The sequence below is a fragment of the Eulemur rufifrons genome, chromosome 12, assembly GCF_041146395.1.
Source record: "Eulemur rufifrons isolate Redbay chromosome 12, OSU_ERuf_1, whole genome shotgun sequence".
In the NCBI taxonomy this organism is placed as follows: Eukaryota; Metazoa; Chordata; class Mammalia; order Primates; family Lemuridae; genus Eulemur; species Eulemur rufifrons.
The window spans coordinates 10,861,802-10,886,338 of NC_090994.1; the positions used below are offsets into that span (position 1 = coordinate 10,861,802).

At 37.7% G+C, this 24,537-nt stretch overlaps 1 protein-coding gene across 3 annotated transcripts in view; it reads left to right on the forward strand.

Moving 5' to 3' along the window:
• The window catches only part of PSD3 (pleckstrin and Sec7 domain containing 3), a 435,489-nt gene that overhangs the window by 113,748 nt on the left and 297,204 nt on the right, over window positions 1-24,537 (forward strand). For all 3 annotated transcript variants that reach the window (XM_069484900.1, XM_069484898.1, XM_069484899.1), the window contains exon 2: window positions 937-1,045. In XM_069484900.1, the coding sequence (XP_069341001.1) occupies window positions 937-1,045 (109 nt within the window). The remainder of the gene's footprint in view (window positions 1-936; window positions 1,046-24,537) is intronic.

The following is a 24,537-nucleotide window of genomic DNA, read 5'->3' on the forward strand; positions in this document are numbered from 1 at the left end:
CGCTGTTAATGGTCAGTCGCTGTTCAGAGATGAGAAAAGAAGATGTCTCATAATCAGTGGGTACAGACCAGTGGGTAACGACTGGATCCTCCTGGTTACTGTTTGAGTTCACCGTAAAGAGGCAGAAGAAGGACTCCCTGACTGGTCTAAGTCAAATTTCTTTGTGTTTTGAAATTTCTTTCCTGTTACTTAATTTTAATTAGCCCTAGGCCAGAGAAGAGAGGCACTGCTGATTTTTGACAATTGCCTATAGAAGCCAGGAACAAGGTCTTAGAAATTCAGAATCATCATGTGTACCACTGTCACTGTCACCTTTGTAGTTTTTCTTTCAAGTAAGGAACTTTTCAGAATCACAGAGGACATTGGGACAGTTGCTTAAATTTAGGATAATCAGTATAAATGGGATGCCTGGCAGTTCTGTCCCATGCCCTTATTTGGCTGAAGGGGGTTCCTGATTATATAACAATGTGATCTCTTTTGGGGACAGGTTACTTTTTTTTGTTGGCATCCTCTAACAGAACCCACACAAAGAAGTAATCTTGTTATGAACTGCAGGTAATGATAATCACTTGGAAAATGATGCATTTAAAAATATTAAATAGTTTTCTAATTGCAGAAAAGTAACATAAACTTAATTTTTAAAAAATCCACCATAATTCTGCCTCCAAATCAAACTAAGCTTTTTTTTCTTATTTTCCTATAAATGTTTATACATATGTATATATTGTTCTATAGTTGTAATCATGCAGTGATATTTTTATATTCTGATTTTTTCCGTGTTATATTTTTCATGTTTCATTTTCAATGTGGTTATATAGCATCCCATCAAGGACTTATGTCATAATTGCTTAACCATTCCCCTGTTGGATAATTTGTTTTATGATGTCTTTTTATGATGTATTTTAATGATGTCTTTGTTTTGTTCTAATTTTGCAGGCAGAGACATTTGTTTGGGTTAACAATGCATCTGCACATTCCCAGAGTGTTGCCAAGGCCAAATATGAATTTTTATTTGGCAGACCTGAAGAGAAAACTCCAGATACTAGTAAGTGTTTCCCGACTCCCCTCCTTCAGGTAGAAGACATGAAGTGCTGTCATTTCTGAGCACTTTTTCTCCACCTGCATCACTTCCTTCTTACCTTTGTGAAACCTGTTTGCTCTAGTTATTCATCAAAACAATCTTTCCAAGATGTAGAATTCAGAAATATTGGATGTGGTCCTTGCTGCCTGTTCTTGGTAATTTCAAGTTATGTTCTTGGTTTAAGGTATTCTCAAACTCTGATATTTGAAATTGCAAGAATTAACTTATTCTCATAGGAGTTTTCTACATTTACCATTACTGTATATATTAACTAATTTATTTTTGGTGCTCACTTTTAGCTACCAACATATATTATTAGGAAACATTTCCACAATGATTTTCAGACACTGTGTTCTTAACCTTGGGGATTATTATAGCTCTGGTTTATTTCTAATGCTTTTTAATGTTGGTCTAATCTAGTTATCAAATTCTAGTGTTCTGGAATTAGAATCAACACCCTTCAATTTGAAACAGGTAAATTTAGAACAGATAGAATAATCACTAGTACTAATAACAGTAATAACACTAACTACCTTACTAGATTACTTACTGTGCCAGGCACTATGCTAAGTGCTTTGCAGGCAGTATTTCATTTAATCCTGACAATAACCCTATAAATTGGTACTACTATCCCCATTTTCCAGATGAGGAATCTGAAGTAATCTTGTCTCACAGCAGAGCCAGGACTTTAACCCAAGTCTGCCTTAATAGCAAAACTTATGCTCTCAACCTATTGGGATAATACATTTTTGAAGGCATTTTCTATAGGGAGACACAAGATCAAAATACGAATAGCTTTATAGAGCCTCAAAACATTTAACTGTATCTGTGGAAGACCAATGATAAAGGGGATATTAGGATATCTTAAGAATTAGATAGGAAAGGGCTACTGCGTGTGGCTTCCTGAATTCGAATCCTGGCCTTGGAACTTACGAGCTATGTAGCCTTGCATAAGTTATCCAACCTATTTGTGCCTGTTTTCTCATCTGTAAAATGGGATCATAGTGCCTATGTCTCAGAATTCTTTTGAGGATTAATAAGTTGACATATGTAAAGATCGTAGTCATGCTTGGTACATAATAGTGCTGTAAAAGTGTTTGCTGCTATTATTTGTGGCAACGATGGTGATTGGTGTCATCATCACCATATTCCTGACCTTTGAAGCTGACCTTCCTCAACTCTGTGGTTATCTGACACTGATATGTTTTGGGAGGACAAGGACTCTGAACTAATATAGCTGTTGCTCAGTTGAAAAAGTCAAATACTAACTGTATGTTTTTGACTTGTGTGTTAGGTGGGATTATATAATAACTCCACAATATTTGGGGTTACCAAGAAGGCAATGTATACACCGCCATGTAATAATTTCTTTTAGCTTAAAAATGAATGTTCATTGGATATATAAATAGTTGGAGACTCTTAGATGCATTATAAAACAGCCAAATTATTGTAAAAAGTCATTTGACTCTTACCACAATGCCCCAATTTAGAGGGGAATATGTTCCATAATATATCTCTTATACTTATTATGTAGTGTAGTCATTTACATCACTTATCATGTATCATAAATACCTAAATATTCTGGGCTTAAGGCTTGAGATTCCTAATCATGGATTCACTACTTCCCAAACAGGAGGTACTGATTATAGTCACCCTAAGACTGCTTACAACTCTTTACCATAGCCGTAACTTTGAAGGCTACATTGTGATTTTGTGCTGATAAAGCTTTTTTTTTATTTCAATAAAACTAATTTTTACTTCGTTGTGTAGAGATAGTATCAAATGGCTACACAGTCTACTGCCTTATAGGTAGGTGAACGTGGTTCTTCTTTACTCATGTCATGGGTGTTGAATACTTTTCCCTGTGTTATCAGCTCAAATATATTAAATAGCATACTTGATCAAACCAAAATGACTTTTTAAACCTTCTATTTCTTATTTGCCTTGTTGAAATGGTTGGTGGTATTTTTTCCTGGTATGATGTTATTTTGGTGGTATTTTTTCCTGGTATGATGTTATTTTGCAGGTGTTAAAGTGTGCATGCATTTACTGAACAAATATATTTAATGAGCATTTCTTATGTGTGGTCACTTGTGTTGGGCACTGTGATGGCACAAAGAAGTAGAAGACATGGTTCTTGCCTGTTGCTTATTCTTTGGTCAAGGAGAAACAGCGTGTCTCCAAATGACTAGCGTGTATGGAGGGAATGACCACTTTTAGCTGGGCTGGTAAATGACTTTGTGGAGGAGGTGGAAGTTGAACTTGGTCTTAAAGGATGGCTAGAATTCTGGTTAGTAGAGTTTTGGGGGAGAGCATTTCAAACTGAGGGAATGGTATGAGCAAGGCTGTAGTGGCAGCCTGGTTGGTTTGCAGACATTATCAGCGAGAGCTAAGTTCAGAGAGATTACTATTTAGAAAGAGGTCATATCATGTAAGGCCTTCTAAGACAGGGTTAAGAGTTTCCATCTTATCCCGGTGAAGGTAGAGAGGAAGTGACTGAAGTGCTATTTTAAATAGACAAATCAAGAGGGGTTGATGTGGAAGTTGCAGGAGCAGTGGAACCTGTTGCTTCCTGCAGGAGGGGTGTTAAAATGCATGTTTATATTGATTTTGGAAGGTATCCTTTGTATCTTCACGAAGAAATTATGTACATTTTTACCATTTCAAAAGTGTTCTTGAAGTTCCTTTACATAGAACATTCATCTGTCATCAAACACACTGCCCAAACTCAGAAAAACGTAGGGAAAGAAAGTGGAGAGAATAGGACAGTGTTTCCATTTGAATTTGATTGATAGACATGCCTCTTCCAATATAGATTTTTAAAAAGTGAGTTAAATAAGTACCAGAAACTGTCAACAGATTCTTTACTGTTTCTCTATTAGCTATTAATCTGTTCTGCAACTACCATACTCTTTCTTGATATAGTGACTTGAAATAATTGTTCCAGAAATAGTCCGTTGGAGGAATGGAAGTGCTGAAAGTGACTTTTGAATACATCCCCAGAAATGCACAGGTAGTAGCACTTCAGGTGTGGTAGCCTAGTAATGGTATGGCCAGGTCAGGCACGGTCACTTGATTTATGATCCCCAGTTAGATCCAAGGAAAGCATCACTGCTATAGGGAGAGATGGATTAGACTTTGCCTCTTAGCTGGAATTTAACATGGGTTGTCAGTGGGAGCTTCTAGGGAAGACAATTCAAGATTATTTCCAATCTTAGTTGCTTAGGACAGGGCTTTTGAATCAGTGACAAGAGCTCAGGGTATTGGCAGGGTATGGGAGAACACGTGGTCAGAGGGAAGACCCCTTAGGTTGGGAATTAAGATCTGGAATTCTCATGATCTGTTCATCAGTACAGTGAAAGGAAAGAGGTAACCATGCTTGTCTGGTTTCTCTGTTCCTTCCTCCTTTCTGGGAGCTGTCCCAGCTTTCAGGAGCTTTTTAAGGGCAAGAGCAGGAGTTGCTAACTGTTAAGAGGCTCTGGGCTAAAAGGGGTATGTGTGTTATCAGTTGTGCTGTGACTTTAGTGAGGAGGCAGCAAGTCCCCAAAGGTGGGTGATTTAATCTGGGGCTAACCAGGCCTACAGTCATTAGGGGTGGGGTGGCAGTGTCCCCTAGATGTTCCACTCAGCACACCTCTTTGTGTTGCTGTGCTTAGATGATCAGTGTGGCTTTTCCAAACTAGTCTGATGGAGTACAGTATGGCAGAAGTGACATTCTTTGAAGAATTCATAGCAGCACTAAATGGCCAGGGCCAGCCGGTCAATCTCCTTCTCTTTTTTGGTCAAAATCCAGAAGGAAGAAATGTTGAGGAAGTCTTTGAAGAAGACGACTTTGTTCCTCAACTTCTAGGGAGAACAAGTGACCTATGGAAGTGTGTGGGAAGGTGAAAGGGCCTACAGGAGGTTAAGACGGGGAGTCAACTTCTTGTATTAACTCTTGGCAGTTTACAAAATCTCACTCCTACATTCTCTATTGATTTATAAACTGTTTGAGATAAGTAGGAGAGGAAAATGAGCTTCTGAGATATTAAAGAACATGCCTAAGGGCACATAGTTTAGAAGCTTTAGAATGTGGTTAAAAATCCAGTCTATCTGGTTTTTAAGGGAAGAGTCTCTGCTTAATGCAGTCCTCTTACTGGGCACAGTTTGCCAGTAATTGGGGGTTATTTGATGTAATGAGGTAGAGAGATGCCCTCAGAGGTTACTGAGTTGTTTGGGGAATTGTAGAACTTCATAAACGGTCCTAAACTTGCCTTTTGGAGTTTGCGTGTGTTTTTGAAACTTGTAGACTATCAGTAATTACTCCTTTCTGCCGTCTGCAGTCCGGATGAAGCAGCCTCCTGTTCCTTCCAGTTTACTGAATGCAAAGTGCTAGTGGTGGCAGCAGAGCATGGCCGGGACCCACGTACGATGGGTGCCTGTGGACAAGTTACTCACTTCCCTCAGTTTCTTCATCTGTAAAATAGGAATAATGGTAGTATCGAGCTGTAGTGTACATCAAGTAAGTACACAACTCAGTGCTTGGCACACGGTCCCCATCAGTGTTTAGGTGTTAGGGAACCAGCTGATATAATCAAACTAGCAGAATATTTATGTTGGAAGAAATATTAGAAATACTTTGCATTTTATGCATGAGGAAACTGAAGACTTAAGAGAATAAATTAACTTGCCCAAACTCTTTGGCAGGTTTGAGACCATCATCTAGGTTTCTTGGTTCTGAATCATGTGTTTGATATTTTATGCTGCCTGCTCCCATGGAAAAACAGACTCTTGGATTAGAAAGACTTAGAAGTCATCTGATCTCACCCCCTTGAGATACTTGCTATAAATGGCCGTGTTGTTAGACTAGCATCTACGATCAGAATAAGTAGGCTCTGAGGGAGGCCTTCAGGGACTCTTCTGTGGAGTAAGTTCCTGATTACTGCAGGAAGAAGGAAGAGAACTGTTTTCACATTGCCTCCCTCCTGCTTTCCCCTGAACTGTTCAGGGCCCATCATTAAAAGGCAAGAGTTGGGTGGGGGCCAAAGGGGAAGCCAAGGGAAATGTGTTACAATTTAAGGTTCTATAGTGCTTGTGTAGTGAGAACTTGGCCACTTGGGAGCCTCTGGCTAATTTTCCAGATAGCAGCAGTACTAAAATTTTATAGAAATGTTAGTTCTCTGTAGTTAGAACTCATTCTGAATTGTACCATATAAGCAAAGTTTGCCTTTGTGATGATTTATGGTCATAAATATGAATAGGTAAGGTGCTTGCTGGACATAGATATAAATAGATTCTGAAGAATGTGATTTTAAAAAAGCATTCAAGTCAGTTTTTTAAAAAAATTACCTTTTTTGTTTTTAAAGGTAGAGTGAATCATGTATAGAACATGGCTCCTTGCAGTGTAATGTGTTTCTTTTCAGCAAAATTAACTAGATCAGAGCTTCTCAACAGTTTGACTTATGTCTAGTTGAGAAACTAGATATAAGTCCCTTGTGGGACACCCAACACAAAATGTCAAATTAGAGGTCTGAGTTTATGCTGTTTTGAAAAAGTAGGCAACTGAAATGAGGAAATGAATAATTCAAGTGGTAGACTTTGCATGGCGCATTTCAAAATTCATAATCCCTTCTTTAACCTTAATTGGCCTTGATTTAGTATACAGTGTACACTGGAGGCACTTTTAAATGAGGAGACCTTCGAGATTTGATCTTAGGAACAACAAAACAACAAAGTGTCTGAGAGGAAAGAAACAAAATTAAAGAACATAGACCACAAGTTCTTGGCCCAGAATCATGTTTTGATTTCGTTATTGCCTTTTCAGATTGTCATTGTTAAAAGGTTGTTTGGGTGAAGATTATAATGTTAATGTCATATGAAGAACACGATTGAAAATTTAAATCCAAATTGTAGAACTAAAGAATGAAAAAGAAAGGGGGAATACAACGGTACAGTTCTACATTGTTAAGACTGTTATCAGTCCAAGGCTAATGTTTTATAAGTCCTTTGAAGTCATTTACATAATTTAAAAGGTAATATTTTATAAATATTTTATTAAAAATATATAAATATATATTTTATAAAATATATATAGTTAGTGAAATTTTTAAAAAAGCCAATGGATGAGTTAAGTGTACATTGTTGGATTTATACTTGACATTTAAAGTAGAGACTGATGAAATTTTTTTGATCCCTTTTTTTTTTTCCTGCTTATCAAATGTTATCTGTAGAAAAGTGAAAAGGTTGGGGTGGGAAGAGCATCCATAGTTCCAAGCAATTATGTTCTCGTTTTGGTGGAATTCACTTCTCATCTTTTTCTGTTTGTATGCTCCATACCCAAAGCACACACACATTTTTTCATTATTCAGTAAACACGTGAGTGCTTACTCTGTCCCAGGCATCATTCTAGGTCTTGGGGTGGTTTTTAGATCTGAACAAAACAAAGATTCCTGTTTAGCAAATTGCTTAACAGAAAGGTGCTTTTAATTCAGATCCTTTTCCGCACATGTGGATGCTAATCCCCCACGCCCTCTGCAGCAGCGGGTAATCATTATCTTAAACAAAACAGTAGCAGATTGGATAGGGGAAATGGACTGATTAGCTTTTACTCCCCCAGAGGTAGGCATTAATTTGTTGTGTTGTTATTTTTAAATAAATAAATTCATGTTATTTTATTTTAAAACAGTAATACAAATTTTAATGTTTTTATTACCAAAATAATATGTGTGTATAATCTAAGAAATACAGCTTTCAATGAAGTATACACGGCAGAATGGGAGCAAGAATCACCTTTTTGCCACACTCTCCATCCCCCTCTTAGGCGTCTGCTGTTGGTGCCTTGGCCTCTGTGCACCTGTTTCTTTGCACCTGCCCAGGAGCCCTGACTCCTCCCTCCTCAGTGAAGACCTCAGGCCACTTTCTACCCCCAGTTCTGCTTGCCTGTGGCAATGACTTTTGGCTAATGCTTTTTTCTTTTACTCTTTCTTTTTCCTTGCCCTTTTTGTTTTTTGCTTTTTAAGATTTTCTGGTAGTTGCCTCATAGGTAATATACTTTATCTCTTAATTCCCTAATGTAAAAAATGAGGAATTTGGCCCACCTATTCTATCTACATCCCCATCCCAACAGTTACATTTTTATTTGTAGTGTTTTTTTAACTTGGTTATATTTATGGTTTTAAATATTAATATTTGAAACAATATTTCTTAAGCCAATCATAAGCAGTCATCTCATGACACTCTCACGGGAAAATGAGGCTGCAGAGCCCTGCACGTCCCTCCTGCCTTGCTTTCCGTGCTGATGCTCTGTCTACCTTACCTTCACTTTGACAAGGCTCATGGCATTGGCATTCTGCTCTCTTTGTTCTCTTTGTCTTCCGTGCTTTCACTGCAGGTTGACTTTAAAAATTTCACACGCAGCACCAACATTTACAAAATGCACAATCCACACAGTTGGTTGGACCCAAAGTGGAGAGAAACAGAGCCATGTCCCTAATGTCTGCTGCTCAAGGGATGAGACAGCTAATCAGAACCAAGAGGAGAGCTGGGTGGGGAACAGCATATTGCTATAATTTACTGATGGGTTGCTATGGCTTCACTTTATCACTAGGATGAACTATTATTTAATGGGGAATTCATTTTCATCTTGAAGACATTCATCTCAGAATCTTCTGACAATTTGTTCCAATTTGTGCCAAAAGTTTTCTAGGCCTTTATACAGCTGTTCTCCTTAGACTTGAGCAAAATTTTTCATTATGTTCTTGATTAGATATATTGCTTCTTAGATTCCATGCCTCAATTTCTCAATTTTGATTGCCCCCTCCCTTTTTGGGGGGGGCGGTTAAAGTATCTCCTTTAGTAGTACTTTTGGAAAGTTCTGGGATTGGTAAAATTCCTAAAGCTTTGTGTGTCTGAAAATTTTGTTTTTATACTTCATTGAATTGAGCTCTAGGTTCAGATCATTTCCTCTCAGAACTTTGAAGCCATTGCCTCATTTTCTTTTAGCATCCGTTGGTGCTAATGTGACCCTGATGTTTGCTCCTTTAGGAATTATAAGCTCTTTCTCTCTGGACACCTCTCCAGGCTGTCCTTCCCCCGCCTGCTCACATTTCAAGTGGTGTGAGTCTTGTTCTCCTTGCTTGGCGCATGTGGAGCTGTTTCAGTCATATCTTTCCTTAGTTCTGCAAGTGTTTATTATTTTTGTATTATTCTCCTCTACTTTTTTAATGGTCTTCTGAAATTCCTGTGAGCTGGATGTTGGTTCTCTTGGGTTGGATTAATCTTCTATGTCTCTTAATTTTTCTTTCCTATTTTAAAATATCATATTCCATTCTTTCTAACAAAATTTTTATTTTGATAGTTATATTTATAATTTTAAGAGCTCTTTCCCATTCTCTAATCGCTCAGTTTTCATTGCTGTCAGGTCTTTTATGGATATATTAATTTGAATCTCCCCAGAGAATCAATTAGATTTTTTTTTCTAAGATTACCTTCTGTTTCCTGAATTTCTGCTTCATCCAGAGTCAGTTCTGTTTTATTAAATTATTAGGACTTCTCTTAAAAGCCACTGTTTTTTGGAGTTTGTTTTCCCATTCATATGCATGAGTGAAAGACCAAGTTCCTGAACAGAGATCGCTGGAGTTTCTCTGGATGTATGGATTATGTGTCCCTGCCCGGCATCTTCCCTTTATACAGAGGAGGACTGGGATGTATTTCTGTGGGGTGGGGTGTGTGGACTGGCACAGGGGCGGGTGGGATTATACCTACGCTAAGTGCCTTGATGCAGGCAAGCCTCTGGGTGGGAGAGCAGGGTGGGAGAGAGCCAACACAGAAGCTGTTCTGTAGATAATTTGCAGTTAATCATGGTGACATCTGTTCTACTTCCCATTCCAGGTATGGATATCTGCCAACTCTGGGGTTTTAGCTTCTTTGTGGCTTTACTGTTAGGATAACTATGGCCTTCTGGGTTTGTTTTGGGTTGTGACTTCTGCTTTATTTTGTCTGTGGCTGTACTTCTCTTTTTCTCAGCATCATTATGAATTTATTTTCTTTTGATATTTGTTGTTGCCATTTTCAAAGATCTTAGAGAAGAGGAAACAAACTTGTGTCCCTGTCTGCCATAGTGACTGGGAAGCCTGAATAATCCTTTTTTTTTTTTAATGGCTTAATTGAGATATAGTTTATATACCAAACAATTCACCCATTTAAAGTATAAAATTCAGTGGGTTTTCGTATGTCCACAGCATTGTGCGTTCATCACCACAGTCAACTTTAGAACATTTTCGTCCCCCCAAAAAGAAAAGACTGTACCCACTCATAGTCACTCTAGTTTTTAATTTTGATGAAGTTCAATTTATCAGTTTCTTATTTTGTTGCTTATAATTTTGGTGTCATATATAAGAAACCATTGCCTAAGCCAAGGTCAAGAAGATTTACTCCATATTTTCTTGTAAGTTTTATTGTTCTAATTCTTACATTTAGGTCTGTGATCCATTTTGAGTTATTTTTTCTTTATGGTATGCAGAAGCTGAATAATTCTTGGTGATTGATAGAATGTGTTGGGTGAATGTAGAGCATCTTACTGATTTGCTTGGACACCTCTCCATACACACAGAATTCCTCGAGAGCAAGATACAAAAATAGTAGCATTGTAGCCTAACCTTGTTCTTGCCCCTGTTCTAATCTTTGCATCTGGCTGCAGGACCCAGGAAATGTAGGCGTCGCTGCTGTAGCAAAAATGTGGGCTGGCATAGAAAACCACAGATATGCAAAGGAACAAGTGACAAATCCACTAAGTCTAAGATTTTCTGTTGAGTTATTTTCTTGTCTCCACCACAGATTCAAGTTGGTTTATAATTTTATGGCTAGTCCTTTAGGAAATCATCTATCTTTGGCACATTTTATTTAGTTTGCTTCCTCCTGTCCACTCCCCAGCCTCTTCCCCATCAATTATGAAAAGTAGAAAAATGACTTTATGGTATAATACACAAGCGTATGTTAGACTTGCTCACCATTCCTTGGCCCTTATTAAATTGACCATATGTTCTCCATTATTTTAGCCATATCACAGCCTCTGCTTAATAGGCAGGAGTTTTTAGTGGTCTGTCTGGGCTTGGCAAAGTGGGCCAGGAAACGACTGGGAATTCTTTCTTTGGCTAGGGTTTCCGTATAGTAAGTCAGAACATCCATCTTTTCCACATTAGCCCATATATCTGCAGAATGAGCTGTATACTGGTAGCTTTAACTACCTCATTGGCACTACTTGGTGTTTTATATACTGAGATAGCTGAGCAGTATTGCAAAAATCAACCTGGAGAGCATGTTGAAAAGCTTATTCCTGCTATCTACTCAGTACAACAATTTTATTTTGCTTAGGAGATCCATTCTTTTCAGACTGGTTTTCATTATTGTATTTTTTTAAAGCAGCAATTGAAAAACTGAAGGGCAGGATTTGACTTTTTTGAGAGTGGGATCAGATTATCTTTGTAAACAGCAATGGAATGTCATATCTGTGATATTGTGAAATATATACTGTGTTGCTTAACGACAGGGTCATGTTCTGAGAGATGTGTTGTTAGAGGATTTTGTCGCGCAAACATCATAAAGTGCACTTACACAAACCTGGATGACATAGCCTACTACACACCTACGCTGTATGGTCTAGCCTATTACTCCCAGGCGACAAACCTGTGCAGCATGTAACTATACTGAACTCTGTAGGCAGTTGTAACACAGTGTATTTGTGTATCTAAGCATAGAAAAGGTACAGTAAAAATACTGTTATAATCTTATGGGACCATTGTCCTATATATGGTCTTTGTTGACTGAAATGTTGATTGTATTTGGTCTTCCCTCCCAGTTTCCTGGCATATAACTCCTAAAATCGTTGGAATCTTCAAAGCCCTAAATGTCTTTCGTATGCTAATGAGTTGACTGCAGTCCCACAGCCCCTAGGTAGCTTCAGGATGTGGGCTGGTCACCAGAAAGACCAAGGCAGGATTAGAGGGTTGGTACTTTAAGCAACAACCTCCCCCTCCTCCCGTGAGGAGAGAAGGGCTAAAGTTTAAGTTGATCGCATGTGGTCAATGATTTATGTAATTAATCATGTCTAGTAATGAAGCCTCCATAAAACCTCAGAAGGACAGGATTCAGGGAGCTTCCTGCTAGATGAACACGTGGAGGTTCCGTGTGGGCACACCCAAAGGGTATGGGAGCTCCAAACCCTTTCCCACATGCCTTGCCTATGCCTCTCTTCATCGGTGTCTTTTGTAATGTCCTGTTTAATAAACCAGTAAACATGTTTCCCTGTGTTCTATGAGACAATCTAGCAAATTAATCGAACTCAAGGAGTTGGTTATGGGAACCCCGGTTTATAGCCTGTTGGTCAGAATCATAGGTGAAACAACTGAGGCTTTAGATTGGCATCCAAAGTGGGGACAGTTTTGGGGACTGAGCCCTCAACCTGTAGAATCTGATGCTGTCTCCAGGTGGACAGTGTTGGAATTGAATTCGAGGGCACCTAATTGGTGTCTGCTGCAGAATTGATGGCTTGTTCAGTGTGTGGGGAAAACCCCGTACACATGTAGTCACAGAAGTCTTCTGTGTAGATTGAGGGACTAGGAAGAGCACTTTGGTTTGGCTTCTTCATGTGTTTTCAGAATACCTCGATTACAGTTGTGAGCTTTCCTCTGCACACACTAGCTGCACCAGGTATAATTGAGGTCAGACCTTTTGCTCATTAGCCACTGATGATTCATTTTAAAAGATTTTCCTGTTAATAAGTTTTATATTGGAGAGCCAGTCTTTTATTGACTTTTAGAACTCTTTGAGTGCTGGTAAGGATGTTTTAGGTCTTTGAGATGTTGCAGAATCCCTGAAAAAACTTTTTTTTTTTTTTATTGTCAGGTATATGAACTGCTTCACAAAGTATGTTTTTAGTACTCTCCCTTCATTGGTTCTTGAATAAAACTATCTAATCACACAGGTGCTTGGTCACCACCCGCTCCTGTGTTGTCTCATACTTTGCCTGCCTTACTCATTTATGTTACCTCCTGAAGTCTGTAGTCATTGGATTTAAGGTCTCTGCTTTGAAGTCACACATAGTGTATGACTTTACATTTTTGCTCGTGTTTTCTAGTTGTGATTCTCATTCTGTCACACTTTGCAACTCCAGGTATCATCCAGAGACTTTTCAAAGGCTAATGGGAGACCCAACAATTTTTCCTTCTTTCTCTGAAGGAGAGCCCCTTCCAAACTGTGTAGATTTCAGCACCCACAAAACTAAATTTACCCCTACCAACATGAGAACCACCTATAGACCTTTTTAAAAAGAATAAAGGTTCTTGTGGCCTCCCCACTCCAGGCCTATGCAATTATTATAGAATCTGTGGGCCAGGGACTGACTCGGGTATCTCCAAATTTTAAGTGGCTCCCTAGGTGATCATTGTGATGCACACACAGGCTTGGGAATCACTGTATTTTAAAAGGTAATTTACTTGAGTCATTTATAAACTATTTTACTACTCAGAGGATCCATTGTGGAATCATTTAATACATTTAAACTATAGTTTGATATATTTTACTGACACTCAAAGCTGAACTGTTTAGGAGCCTCTGCTAGTTGAATATCAATGTTGAGAGGATATCTCTGAAATTAAAATATAATGTCCATAGGGACACACAATTTGATTGTAAAAAAAGGTAGTTTGCATTAGTTTTTCAAGAATTTATGAAGAAAGTTTCTCATATCTGCGATAGTTGTCCGTTTCTGTCATGGTAAAATTTATGTAGATATTTGCTTTGAAAATATTAGATGTTTAAGTGGAATCATGGAGGTTGAATGGTTGTTTTAAAGCAGTAGTTTTGGAACTATGTGGGGATATTTTTAATTATCACAGTGGTTGGGGATGGAAGGATGGGTGGCTACTGGCCTTTAGGGTAGGGGCCAGGCATGCTAGACATCTTGTAGGGCATGGATCTTACTGCACAGGAAAGAATTGTTCCACATGCTTCATGACTTTGAATGTCCTGTTGGACATTTAGGTCGGGGAAAAATGTTTCTAATTATCTGGACTTAGGATATATGAACAAAATATTTTTATATGGTTTTAAATATCAGTGAGTTTTCTAGGACTGTAACTACCATGTAAATCAAGAAAAGATTATACTTTGTTTTCTTTGGAAATTTACTAAAAACTATTCACCATTTCAAAGCATCACATCCCAGGAGGCACTGATCATGCTGTTGAGTCCCCAGTTCAACACACCCGTATCAGTCTGCACTCGAGGCTTGCTTTCAGAGTGCTAGAGTGATTCCACCTTTAGGTACAAGCAAGTATCTGATTAATCTGAGTGTTTATATGATGAAAATCATTTTAATTTTATTTCTCCTTTGTATTACATTTAGAACATTATGTTGATTGTTTTGAATTTTATATTTAGGCAGTTATATTGTTTATGAATTTCACTTCAGGATAATAAAAAAGGCATTGCAGAATATTTTTTATAAAAAGATATTTTTGCTCTTAAAGAGTTGAGAATTGCTATTTTAGAGCGATGGTTCTTAACCAGCAGTGCGCACTGGATTGGCTTGTGGAAGTTTTGAAAATGATCATTGTGAACCTTTCCTGGAAATACTAATTTAGAAGTTCTCTAGGAAATTCTAGGAACTCTGTGAACCTTTTTCACTTCATAGCACACATAGAAAATAATGCTCTTTGTATTGTGCACTGAGGTGAATGAAGGCAGCTGCTTTAGGCTGCAGGTGGCAGTTCCTGGGGATTCTGGCTGCCCCAGTCCTGCCCTGCCCTACCTTGCAAGCAGAGACTATTGACACCTTGGATGCTTTCAATGCTTGTTAAAAATTCAGGTTCTTGAACCTCACTGCAGTAATTCTGATTCTATTTGACTCAAATCCAGTACTTTAATGAGCTCCCCAGGTGATTCAAATCCAGGTAGTTCTTGGATGGCACTTCGAGCAGTGAGGTTAGGTATAATAAGTGTGGTGTCTGAAAAAAGAAAGAGAACAAGGAAAGGTTAGACTCCTTTCTAAGGGCATGTGAGGTAATGCTAAGAGATTTTTGAGATAAAGCACAGATATGAAACTCCTGCTCGGTTGGGTTTTCTCTATCAAGGAGCACAATTGAAAGGGTAGAACAAACACTGCTAGAAGGAGCTGTAAGCCCAAGAAGAGACCACTTGGTTCCTTTTACATGAATTTAAACTCTTGAGAGATTATGTCCTGAAGCGCTGAGCATATTTGCAGATACGTTAGAGATCCACTCTAGGTATTCTTTGAGAATCATGAAGAAAGGGGCAAGTGTTAAAAAATCTGAGAGACAAAGCCTCTATCTTTAGAAAGGAAAATTAAGGAAATTATAGAGACTAGTGAGTTTCAGGTTACTCTTCAGCCAAATGTTAGAGGATTGTTGAAAGGATTGGGAGAGTGAGGGGTCTTCCCAGGTGTGAGCTGGCACTGGGGTCTGAAGGGTGAATGGTGGGTGGGAACTAGGGAAGGGGGCAGGCTGAGGTGGAATGCCTTCCAGGTAGAAGGAGCCCAAGGGGGTGGGCTGGGAGACTTTGGAGGGTGAGGGAGTCTGGCAGCTTAGTGGAACTGAAAGCTCTGTGGCATGGCTGGAAACCCACACGTTATTCACATTATTAACATCCCCTAAGCAGGTGTTATTGGAACACAGTTGGGGAAATGCTGATGTGCTGGAAACAGGCTTGGGCCGAGAATCAAGAGGCCTGGGTTTTCATTTACGTCAGATATCAGATGCCAAAAATTTCCTTCAAGACAAGGAAGGCATTCCTGAAAGTATTTACTTTTTCAGCGTGCAATGAATACCTATAGTTGCTAGGCTAGAGATGGCGAAGTGAAGCATACAGTCTGTGCAGTCTGGCTGGGGAAACAGACAAGTAATGTGATGATTCTAACACAGTGTGATACCTGCTACAGCAGAAGTAAGAATGGGGGCTTTGGGGGTCTCTTGAAGGTCCAGATCAGTTAGACTGGAGGGGAGGCTTCCTGGCAGAGGTGACTATCTGAGCAGAATTTTTGAAGATACATTGGAATGCGTGCTGGGAAGAAAGATATTTTGACAGTGGCAGAAGCATGTATAAAGCTGTGGTGCTGTGCAGACCATGCTTATTTAAAGCAGCTGGTGTCAACAGGGCAGCCATGAGTGAGGACTAGGGGCAGGCAGGAATCAGATTGTGAATGGTCTCACATGCCATTGCTAAGGCATGCTGTGTGTATTTTTTTTTTTTAATTTCTTAAAAAAAATAGTGGATTGATTCATCACCTTTGAGATTTAGGAAGTCAGTCCGGAAGCAGTGCAGAGATGGATGGCAGCTGTAGAGAAGTGAGGTTGGAGGCAGGGTACCTTGTCAGGAAGGTACACACACACAACAGTGGCTTAAATAAGAGAAAAGTTTTCTCTTCCGTGAAAGAAGTCCAGATAGATGATTCAGAGCTCATATGTTGGTTCCACAGTGCTGGATTGTCCTGGCTACTTGGTCTGCCATCCTTCAAGATTTTCTCATCTTCTCATGGGGTGGCTTGAGCTCTAGCCACGTTCCTGAGAGCAGGAAGGAGGAAGAGGGGAGACAGAAGAAGGGCACAGGGGCATGCTGTGATTTATGGATACAGTAAGTCCTCACTTAACATCCTCCATAGGTTCTTGGAAACTGTGAGTTTAAGTGAAACAACGTATATAACATTCAATGACATTCTCATTAACCTTATAATAAAATGACATTGAACAAAATGACCTGCTGTATATTTGCTTAAAGTCACGGTTTCCAAGAACTTAATCTACAATGTTAAGTGAGGACTTGCTGTATCCCAATTTGTTGGCATATCATTATTCATAGTAGTGTCTTATATTCCTTTGTATTTCTGGGGTATCAGTCTTAATGTCTTCTCTTTCATTCATTTATTTGAGGCTGTTCTCCTTTTTTCTTAGTCTGGGTAAAGGTTTGTCAATATTATGTATCTTTATAAAAAACCATCTCTTAGTTTTATTGTTTTTGTAGTCTCTGTTTCATATATTTTGTCTCTGGTCTTTCTTTATTTCCTTCCTTCTATTGCCTTTGGGCTTAGTTTCTTCTTTTTTAAGTACCTTGAGGTGTAACTTCAAGTTGTTTATTTGAGGCCTGCCTTCTTTTTTGATATAGACATTTATTGCTATAGATTTTCTTCTTAGAGCTTGTTTTTGCTGCATCCCATAAGTTTTGTTGTGTTGTGGTCCATTTTTGTTTGTCTCAAGAATATTTTAAATTTCCCTTTTAATTTCTTCTTTTATCCATTGGCTGTTCAGGACCATGTTTTTTAATTTCTATGTATTTGTGATTTTTCTGAAATTCCTACTGTTTTTGATTTCTAGTTTTACACCATTGTAGTCAGAAAAGATACTTGATATGGTTTTAATTTTCTTAAATTTGTTAACACTTGTTTTGTGGCATAACCTGTGATCTGTCTTGGAGAATGTTCTATGTATACTTGAAAAGAATGTATATTCTGCAGTTGTTGGATGCAGATGTTGTTAGATCCATTTGGTCTGTAGTGTAGTTCAAGTCCACTGTTTGCTCTGCTAATATTTGCTTTATGTAATCAGGTACTTCAGTATTGAGTGCATATATACTTATAACTGTTACATGCTCTTGATGAATTGACCTTTTTCTGATTATGTAATGACCTTCTTTGTTTCTTTTTACAGTATTTGACTTAAAGTATATTTTGTCTGATATAAATATAGTTACCCCACTCTCTTTTGGTTCCATTTGCATGGAATATCTTTTTTGTCACTTCACTTTCTGTGTATGTGTGTCCTTAAAGCTAAAGTGATTCTCTTGTAGGCACCGTATCCTTGGATATTGATTTCTTAATTCATTTATCCATTCTGTCTTTTTATTAGAGGATGTAATCCATTTCAATTTAAAGTAATTATTGATAGTTAAGGACTTACTACTGTCAATTTCTTTTTGTTGTTTCTGACTTTTTAAAGTTTCTTTGTTACATTCTTCATCTCCTATTGTCTCCCTTTGTGATTTGCTCTTTTTTTGTAGTGGTGTGTTTTGAATCTTTTCTCTTTATCTTTTGAGTGTGTACTGCAGGTTTTTTATTTGTGGTTACTATGAGGCTTACATAAAATATCTCTTAGTTGTAACAGGCTATTTTAAGCTGATAACAACTTAACTTCTCCTCCCACATGTTATTGATGTCATAGTTTACATTTTTTATATGGTCATGTATCCATTGATTATCGTAGCTATGATTATTTTTAATACTTTTGTCTTTTAACCTTCATTCTAAAGTTAAAAGTGATTTATGCACCACCATTACAATATTAGAATTTTCTGGATTTTTGTATTTTTTTTTACCTGTACAGTGAGTTTTATACTTTTATATGTTTTCATGTTATTAGATAACATCCTTTCGTTTCAACCTGAAGAGAGCTCCCTTTAGTATGTTTTGTAAGACAGGTCTAGTTGTGATGAACTGCTTTACCTTTTGTTTGTATGGGAAAGATCTTCCTGTTTTTCATTTCTGAAGGACGGCCTTGGCGGGTATAGTATTCTTCTTTGATATTTTTTTTTAATTTTAATTTAAATTTTTGTTTCAGCACTTTAAATATATTAAGCCACTGTCTACTGGCCTGTAAGGTTTCTGCTGAGTTTATGGGGACAGGCCTGGAGCCTGGGTCTGTGGGGGCTTGTCTGAAACCTGAAGTATTTGAAAGAAATTTAGAAGGATCAGCCAGAGAGAGAGAGAGAGAGAGAGGGAGGGAGAGAAGATAGGGTAATTATTAACAGAAAGATATTTGGGAAACAAGAGAGAGAGGATTTCAATAAGGAGGCAGTAATTGCAGAGACCTGCCACAGATGTGTCCAGTAAGATAAAGACTGAGGCACTTAGCAAATGGGAGGTAATTGAATCCAATAAAATAGGAGAGAATTATGTGTGTGTGTGTCTATGTATAAAGTTGTTTAGATTAAGCCCCCAATTTTTTCCTTTAATTATCATATGACTGCTAAAATTACTCAGGGTAGATGGTTGTTGTTTCCCTGAAGTGTCTCTAGGAGGGCACTCTACAACCTTGTCCTTCAGCAGCCCACTTTGGGCTTTTGTCACTGGAGACAGCACAGTACCTGTAGCTTTCAAGTTAAAATTCTGGATGTACTTATTCCTACATGAAGTTGTTTATACGGGTATAGTGGGTAGATATTTAATACAATGGCCATCGTGAAATGGTTTGGAATTTGTGATGAAGCATTAGGGTCCCAGCTGTCACTGGTCACCACCTTCTTTGAACCCTAGCATCAGGCTAGCAGTGAGGATGAGGGTTCTGGTCCAGACTGAAGCAGCCCTGGACCTAGAAGTATGGTCACTTCCCAGACACGTGAGAAGTAGTCCATCTTTTATGATACCATTTTAACCTAATTACAGATGTATAATGACAGATTTCTAGGTTTTGCTTCAAAGAATTTTTTTTTTTCCCACCAAAAGCTTAGAAAATTTTAAAATATACAGTTTTATTCCTGTTGAGTTCAGGTCTGTTATTAAATAATAGTTAGACAACACTTCCCCCTGGTGGACTGAGTCTGTAACACTTTTTAGTAGCATTTTAAACTGTCAAGTGGTATTTGATTTTCCTACTAGCAGATTTCTTTCAGATTTGTTTTGAAGGTCAGTTAATATGCTTATATTCTTTCTGCTTAATTTAATCTGAAGATTTATCAAAATTCCAGTGGTGTGCAAATATTCCCTGTTATATCTTAAGCTCATTATAATGTTATGAAATAAAAATTTGGAATTTTCATAGCAAAAACTTCTCAAATAGACATTTTGGTAGGCCCCTGAAAAATAGCAATGCTTGCATATAATATGCAGTAAAATAATATATGAAACCTGGTCCTGAATGTTGCTTTTTTATGTCTAAAATTTTCAAAAACTTTTAAAGAAATCATTGTTATTAGAGATGTAATAATTGAAAGACTGATGTGGAAGTTTCTAAATTGGCTGTTTGTTAACTGATAGTTTTTCACTCGTTGCGTTTGTTTTGCTGTGTATTAAGTTATGGTATAGGCTGACAAAATAAGTAAAGATATTTTTCTTAATTTTGGGGTTCAATCCTGAGTTCTCTGCCTCCTTGTGTTAATGTTGACTAGTGAGATATGTGTGTGTATCTATATCTGTATATCTGTGTCTGTATATATCCCTAAGATATGAATTATAAAACAATTAAAATGCTGTTTGCAAAGCAAAGATAAAGATTTCATTTTCTGCTTTATCAGAAAAGTAAGCAGACATGAACATTTTTACCCAGTCGTTATTACATAACAGATACTCTGCTAGGAACTTTGTGTGTTATTCTTTAAACCTCAGATGGATCTTCTGATACAATTCTCTCCTTCCCCCATTTCATAGATGAGGTCACTGAGCCTCACTGGGGCTAAGTAACTTAACCTCAGGTTACATGGAACTGGCATGCCAATCAAACATGACTTCAGAGGCCATCTTTCCACCATGTCCTATAACCTTACAAGGAATCAGAGTGAGGCACCGCTCCTATAGCCCAATTGCCAGTCTGCTAACTTCGTTTGAAACTGGGCTATGCTTCTGACATTGTTACTAATTGGTAGTATGATATTGAATAAATTGTTTAACCTTTCCGGTTCTGCTTTTAACTTTTTATGTAAACCAAAGTGTTTGTGTCTCCGGAGGTTTGGGAAATGAGGAGATGGTAGTAGGAGATGAGTCTGTGCCCCTACTGCCAATCAACCAAAACCACCTCAGTTTTTCTTTTTGAATGTCTGTATCAGATGCCATTTGAAGGTACAATTTCTCTGCTAAGAAAAAAAAATGTAAACTACTGGACTATATGATTTTTTAGGTCCCACCTATTAATAGCTGCTCATTTCTTTATGGATATTGATACAACACAATAGCTCCTTGTATTTTTCCTTTGGAAGGGAAAGAAGGTATGGCTTGAGGATCCAGTCATTTAGTACAGTTCTTTTCCATTGGTAGCATCCAGGTACTGATGACAGGGCCATGAAAAGAGGAAAGCAAACTATTGATGGGGCAGTCCTCTGCGTCTTAGGATGCTGAAACATCCTAGTTCTTTATCCATCATAAAGGAAGTACCAGCCTGCCACTTTGTCCTTGCATTATAACTTCCAACAACCCAAGTTAAAGCCCCTACCTCTCAGTGGAGGGAAATTATAATGCCAGGAATATGATGGAATACATAAAACACTGCAACATAAATTACAATTTCTGTTTTCTTTCAGCATTATAGAACTGGAGAAGATTTCTTGGCAAAATACAAAATAACAATGTAGCAAGTCCCAGTACTCTTATATCCATAGCTAAGTTATCTGCACTTTCCCTTAATAATATTTTGTTGTTGTGCCTATAGTGTTCAAGTAATGAATGAAGTATCCAATCAGAGTTAGTTCATTTGATAAGACAGTGGTGTTAATGGGGCCAGGGTCAAATCTTAAGAGATAACTTTAATTTCAGTACATCAAGAACTCTGCACACTGTTTTACAGAAATACAAGGGGTATCCGGAAATTATCCAGTTATGTAACATGTTCTCATTATATTAACAATGGCTGGATACTTTGCAGATGCCTTTGTATCTCTGTTGGTTGAAAGGAAGCCCTAGCACGTGAGTAGAGAAGGCTCAGTGCAATATCCAACTATACTTAGATAAAGCACTTTAGAGTGTTTGCCCTTTTGATAAAAAATTGTTAAATATCTGAAATGTGGCCCCTTTATTTATCCTTGGAACAACTGTCCTGGTGAACTTTGAGTTAGTGTTGGTTAAAATGAATAAAATCAAATAAAGAAGATTGAGACCCTGTTTTAATTTTCTATCTAAAACAAAAATGACTTAGAGACTCTTTTTTTGTGGTGGTAGATTTCCTAGAATTAGTTAGGAATTGAGATTTGTACAGTTTTGGTTCTTATATTTAGGTAGAAAAGGGGAGTACAGGAAATAATTAAGTTTAACTAATTTCTACAAACATTCATTGAATATTTGCTGTGTGCCTGAGACTGCTAATCATTGCTTGTAAGCAGCTAATGAACTTGCAAGACAACATTCATACTAGAATTCATTAAATAGAAGATGATATGTAATTAAGTACCAAATGATTGGTACAAATTTCATGAACAGAAGACTCATTTCATTCTAAAAGTCCTGCGTGGAGACAGATGTATGCTTTTATAAGGAGACTATTTGAGACCAGGATCAGTATGGGAAATCAGGGATATGTGGTCATCTTATTATATAAAGAGGAGAGAACCAGAGCCGGCTGCCAGGCACCAATTAGAGGCTCCTTACAGGGATACTGATTTGTTCTTTGTCTTGAAGGATAAGTATTATTTGAATAGAAGGAAAGAATGGGGAGACCATTGTGTCCTAGGAATAGATGAGGCTGAGTATAGGATGTTTTGGAGGACAGCAGGTGGAGAAGTGACTTAAGATATGATCATGGAAGACCTTAAATATTAGTTCACAAAAAGGTGATTTAAAGTGTATGTCCTCAAGTAGCTTTATTTATTCTCTCTCAATTTGGTTGACTACACCCTCTTTTTGGGAGGCCTCCACTGTACCTTAGAGTTTGCCTCTGTTGTTGGACCAGTCATTTTGAAAGGCACTAATTTACTTACAGGTTTTTCTTTCACTGAAACTAAGACTACATCTGCTTATCTTGATTGGTATTCGGCAATTTTTGAAATTCTACATTCAGCAATTTACCAGTTATCAATTCTGCATTCATCAGTTTACCTACATTCATCAGTATACATAGTATATTCTACAGATAGTTTGATTTTAACTATTTCACGTTGAATACTTAAAATTTAGGTTTTTGTGATAGCTTGTTCTCATTCTTACGTGCTGAGTACAGAAGATTATAAAAATTAAATCCTGTTTACCAATACATGTAATAAATTCAACTTATAAAAAAAGGTTGAATGAAAGGAAATTAAAATTCAGCAAGTTTGTGTATCATGAACATAATTGTCATTCGTTCTTGTATTCAAGGGTGTGTTACTCTGTTGGTACAGTCATACGTCCCTTAACAATGGGGATATGTTCTGAGAAATGTGTCATTAGGCAATTTCATCATTGTGGGAACGTCATAGAGTGCACTTACGCAAACGTAGGTGGTATAGGTGCTACCCACCTAGACTGTATGGTATAGCCTATTGTTGCTAGGCTAAAACCTATACTGTATGTTACCATATGAATACTCTATGCAGTTGTAACACAATGGTAAATATTTGTGAGTCAAAACATTTCTAAACATAGAAAAGGTGCAATAAAAATGTGGTATAAAAGATAAGTTGTATACCTGTATAGGGCATTTCCTACGAATGGTGCTTGCAGACGTGGAAGTTGCTGTGGTGACTCAGTGAGTGGTGAATGAATGTGAAGGCCTGGGACATTACACTAATGTTCACTTTATAAACACAGTGCACTTAGGCTACATCAAATTTATACAAAATATTTTTCTTTCAATAACAAATTAGCTTGTTGTAACTTTTTTACTTTATAAACTTTTCATTTTTTTTTTTTTTTAACTTTTTGACTCTTTTGTAGTAATGCTTAAAATACAGATACAGGCCAGGTAGGGGTGGCTCACACCTGTAATCCTAGCACTCTGGGTGGCCGAGGCAGGAGGATCACTTTACTTCAGGAGTTCGAGACCAGCCTGAGCAAGAGTGAGACCCCGTCTCTACTAAAAATAGAAAAAATTAGCCAGGTGTGGTGGTGTGCACCTGTAGTCTCAGCTACGTGGGAGGCTGAGGCAGGAAGGTTGCCTGAGTGCAGGAGTTTGAGGTTGCTGTGAGCTAGGCTGCCGCCACGGCACTCTAGTCCAGGTGATGGAGTGAAACTCTGTCTCAAACAAACAAACAAAAAAACAAACAAACAAAAAAACCCAGATACATTGTACAATTATGCAAAGATATTTTTTCTTTATATCCTTATTTTGTAAGCTTTTTCTTATTTTAAATTTTTTATTTTTACTTTTTAAACTTTTCTTAAAAACAAAAACACAAAAACACACATTAGCCTAGATTTACACAGGGTCAGGATCATTAGGATGTCACTAGGCAATAGGAATTTTGTAGTTCTGTTATAATTTAATGCGTACGTATATAATCATGTGTATAACCCTTCATGTATGCATTTCGTCGTTGACTGAAACGTCCTTATGTGGCATATGACTTTACTTTAGGAACTCTTTGTTTGTTTTTAGTTTTTATCTTTGAATTTGAGTTTTAACTACATTTTACATTTCGTTGCTTCTGCTGATTTTTCTTAGTTCTAGTTGTCATTTTTGTATGGCATACCACTTCTGATGTTTGAGCTTTACCAGTAAGACGGCACATGTTGTCCGTAGAAAACCTGTGCCTATGCTGCTCATGTACATGGCGGTGTCTCCGGGCCACTGGCCACC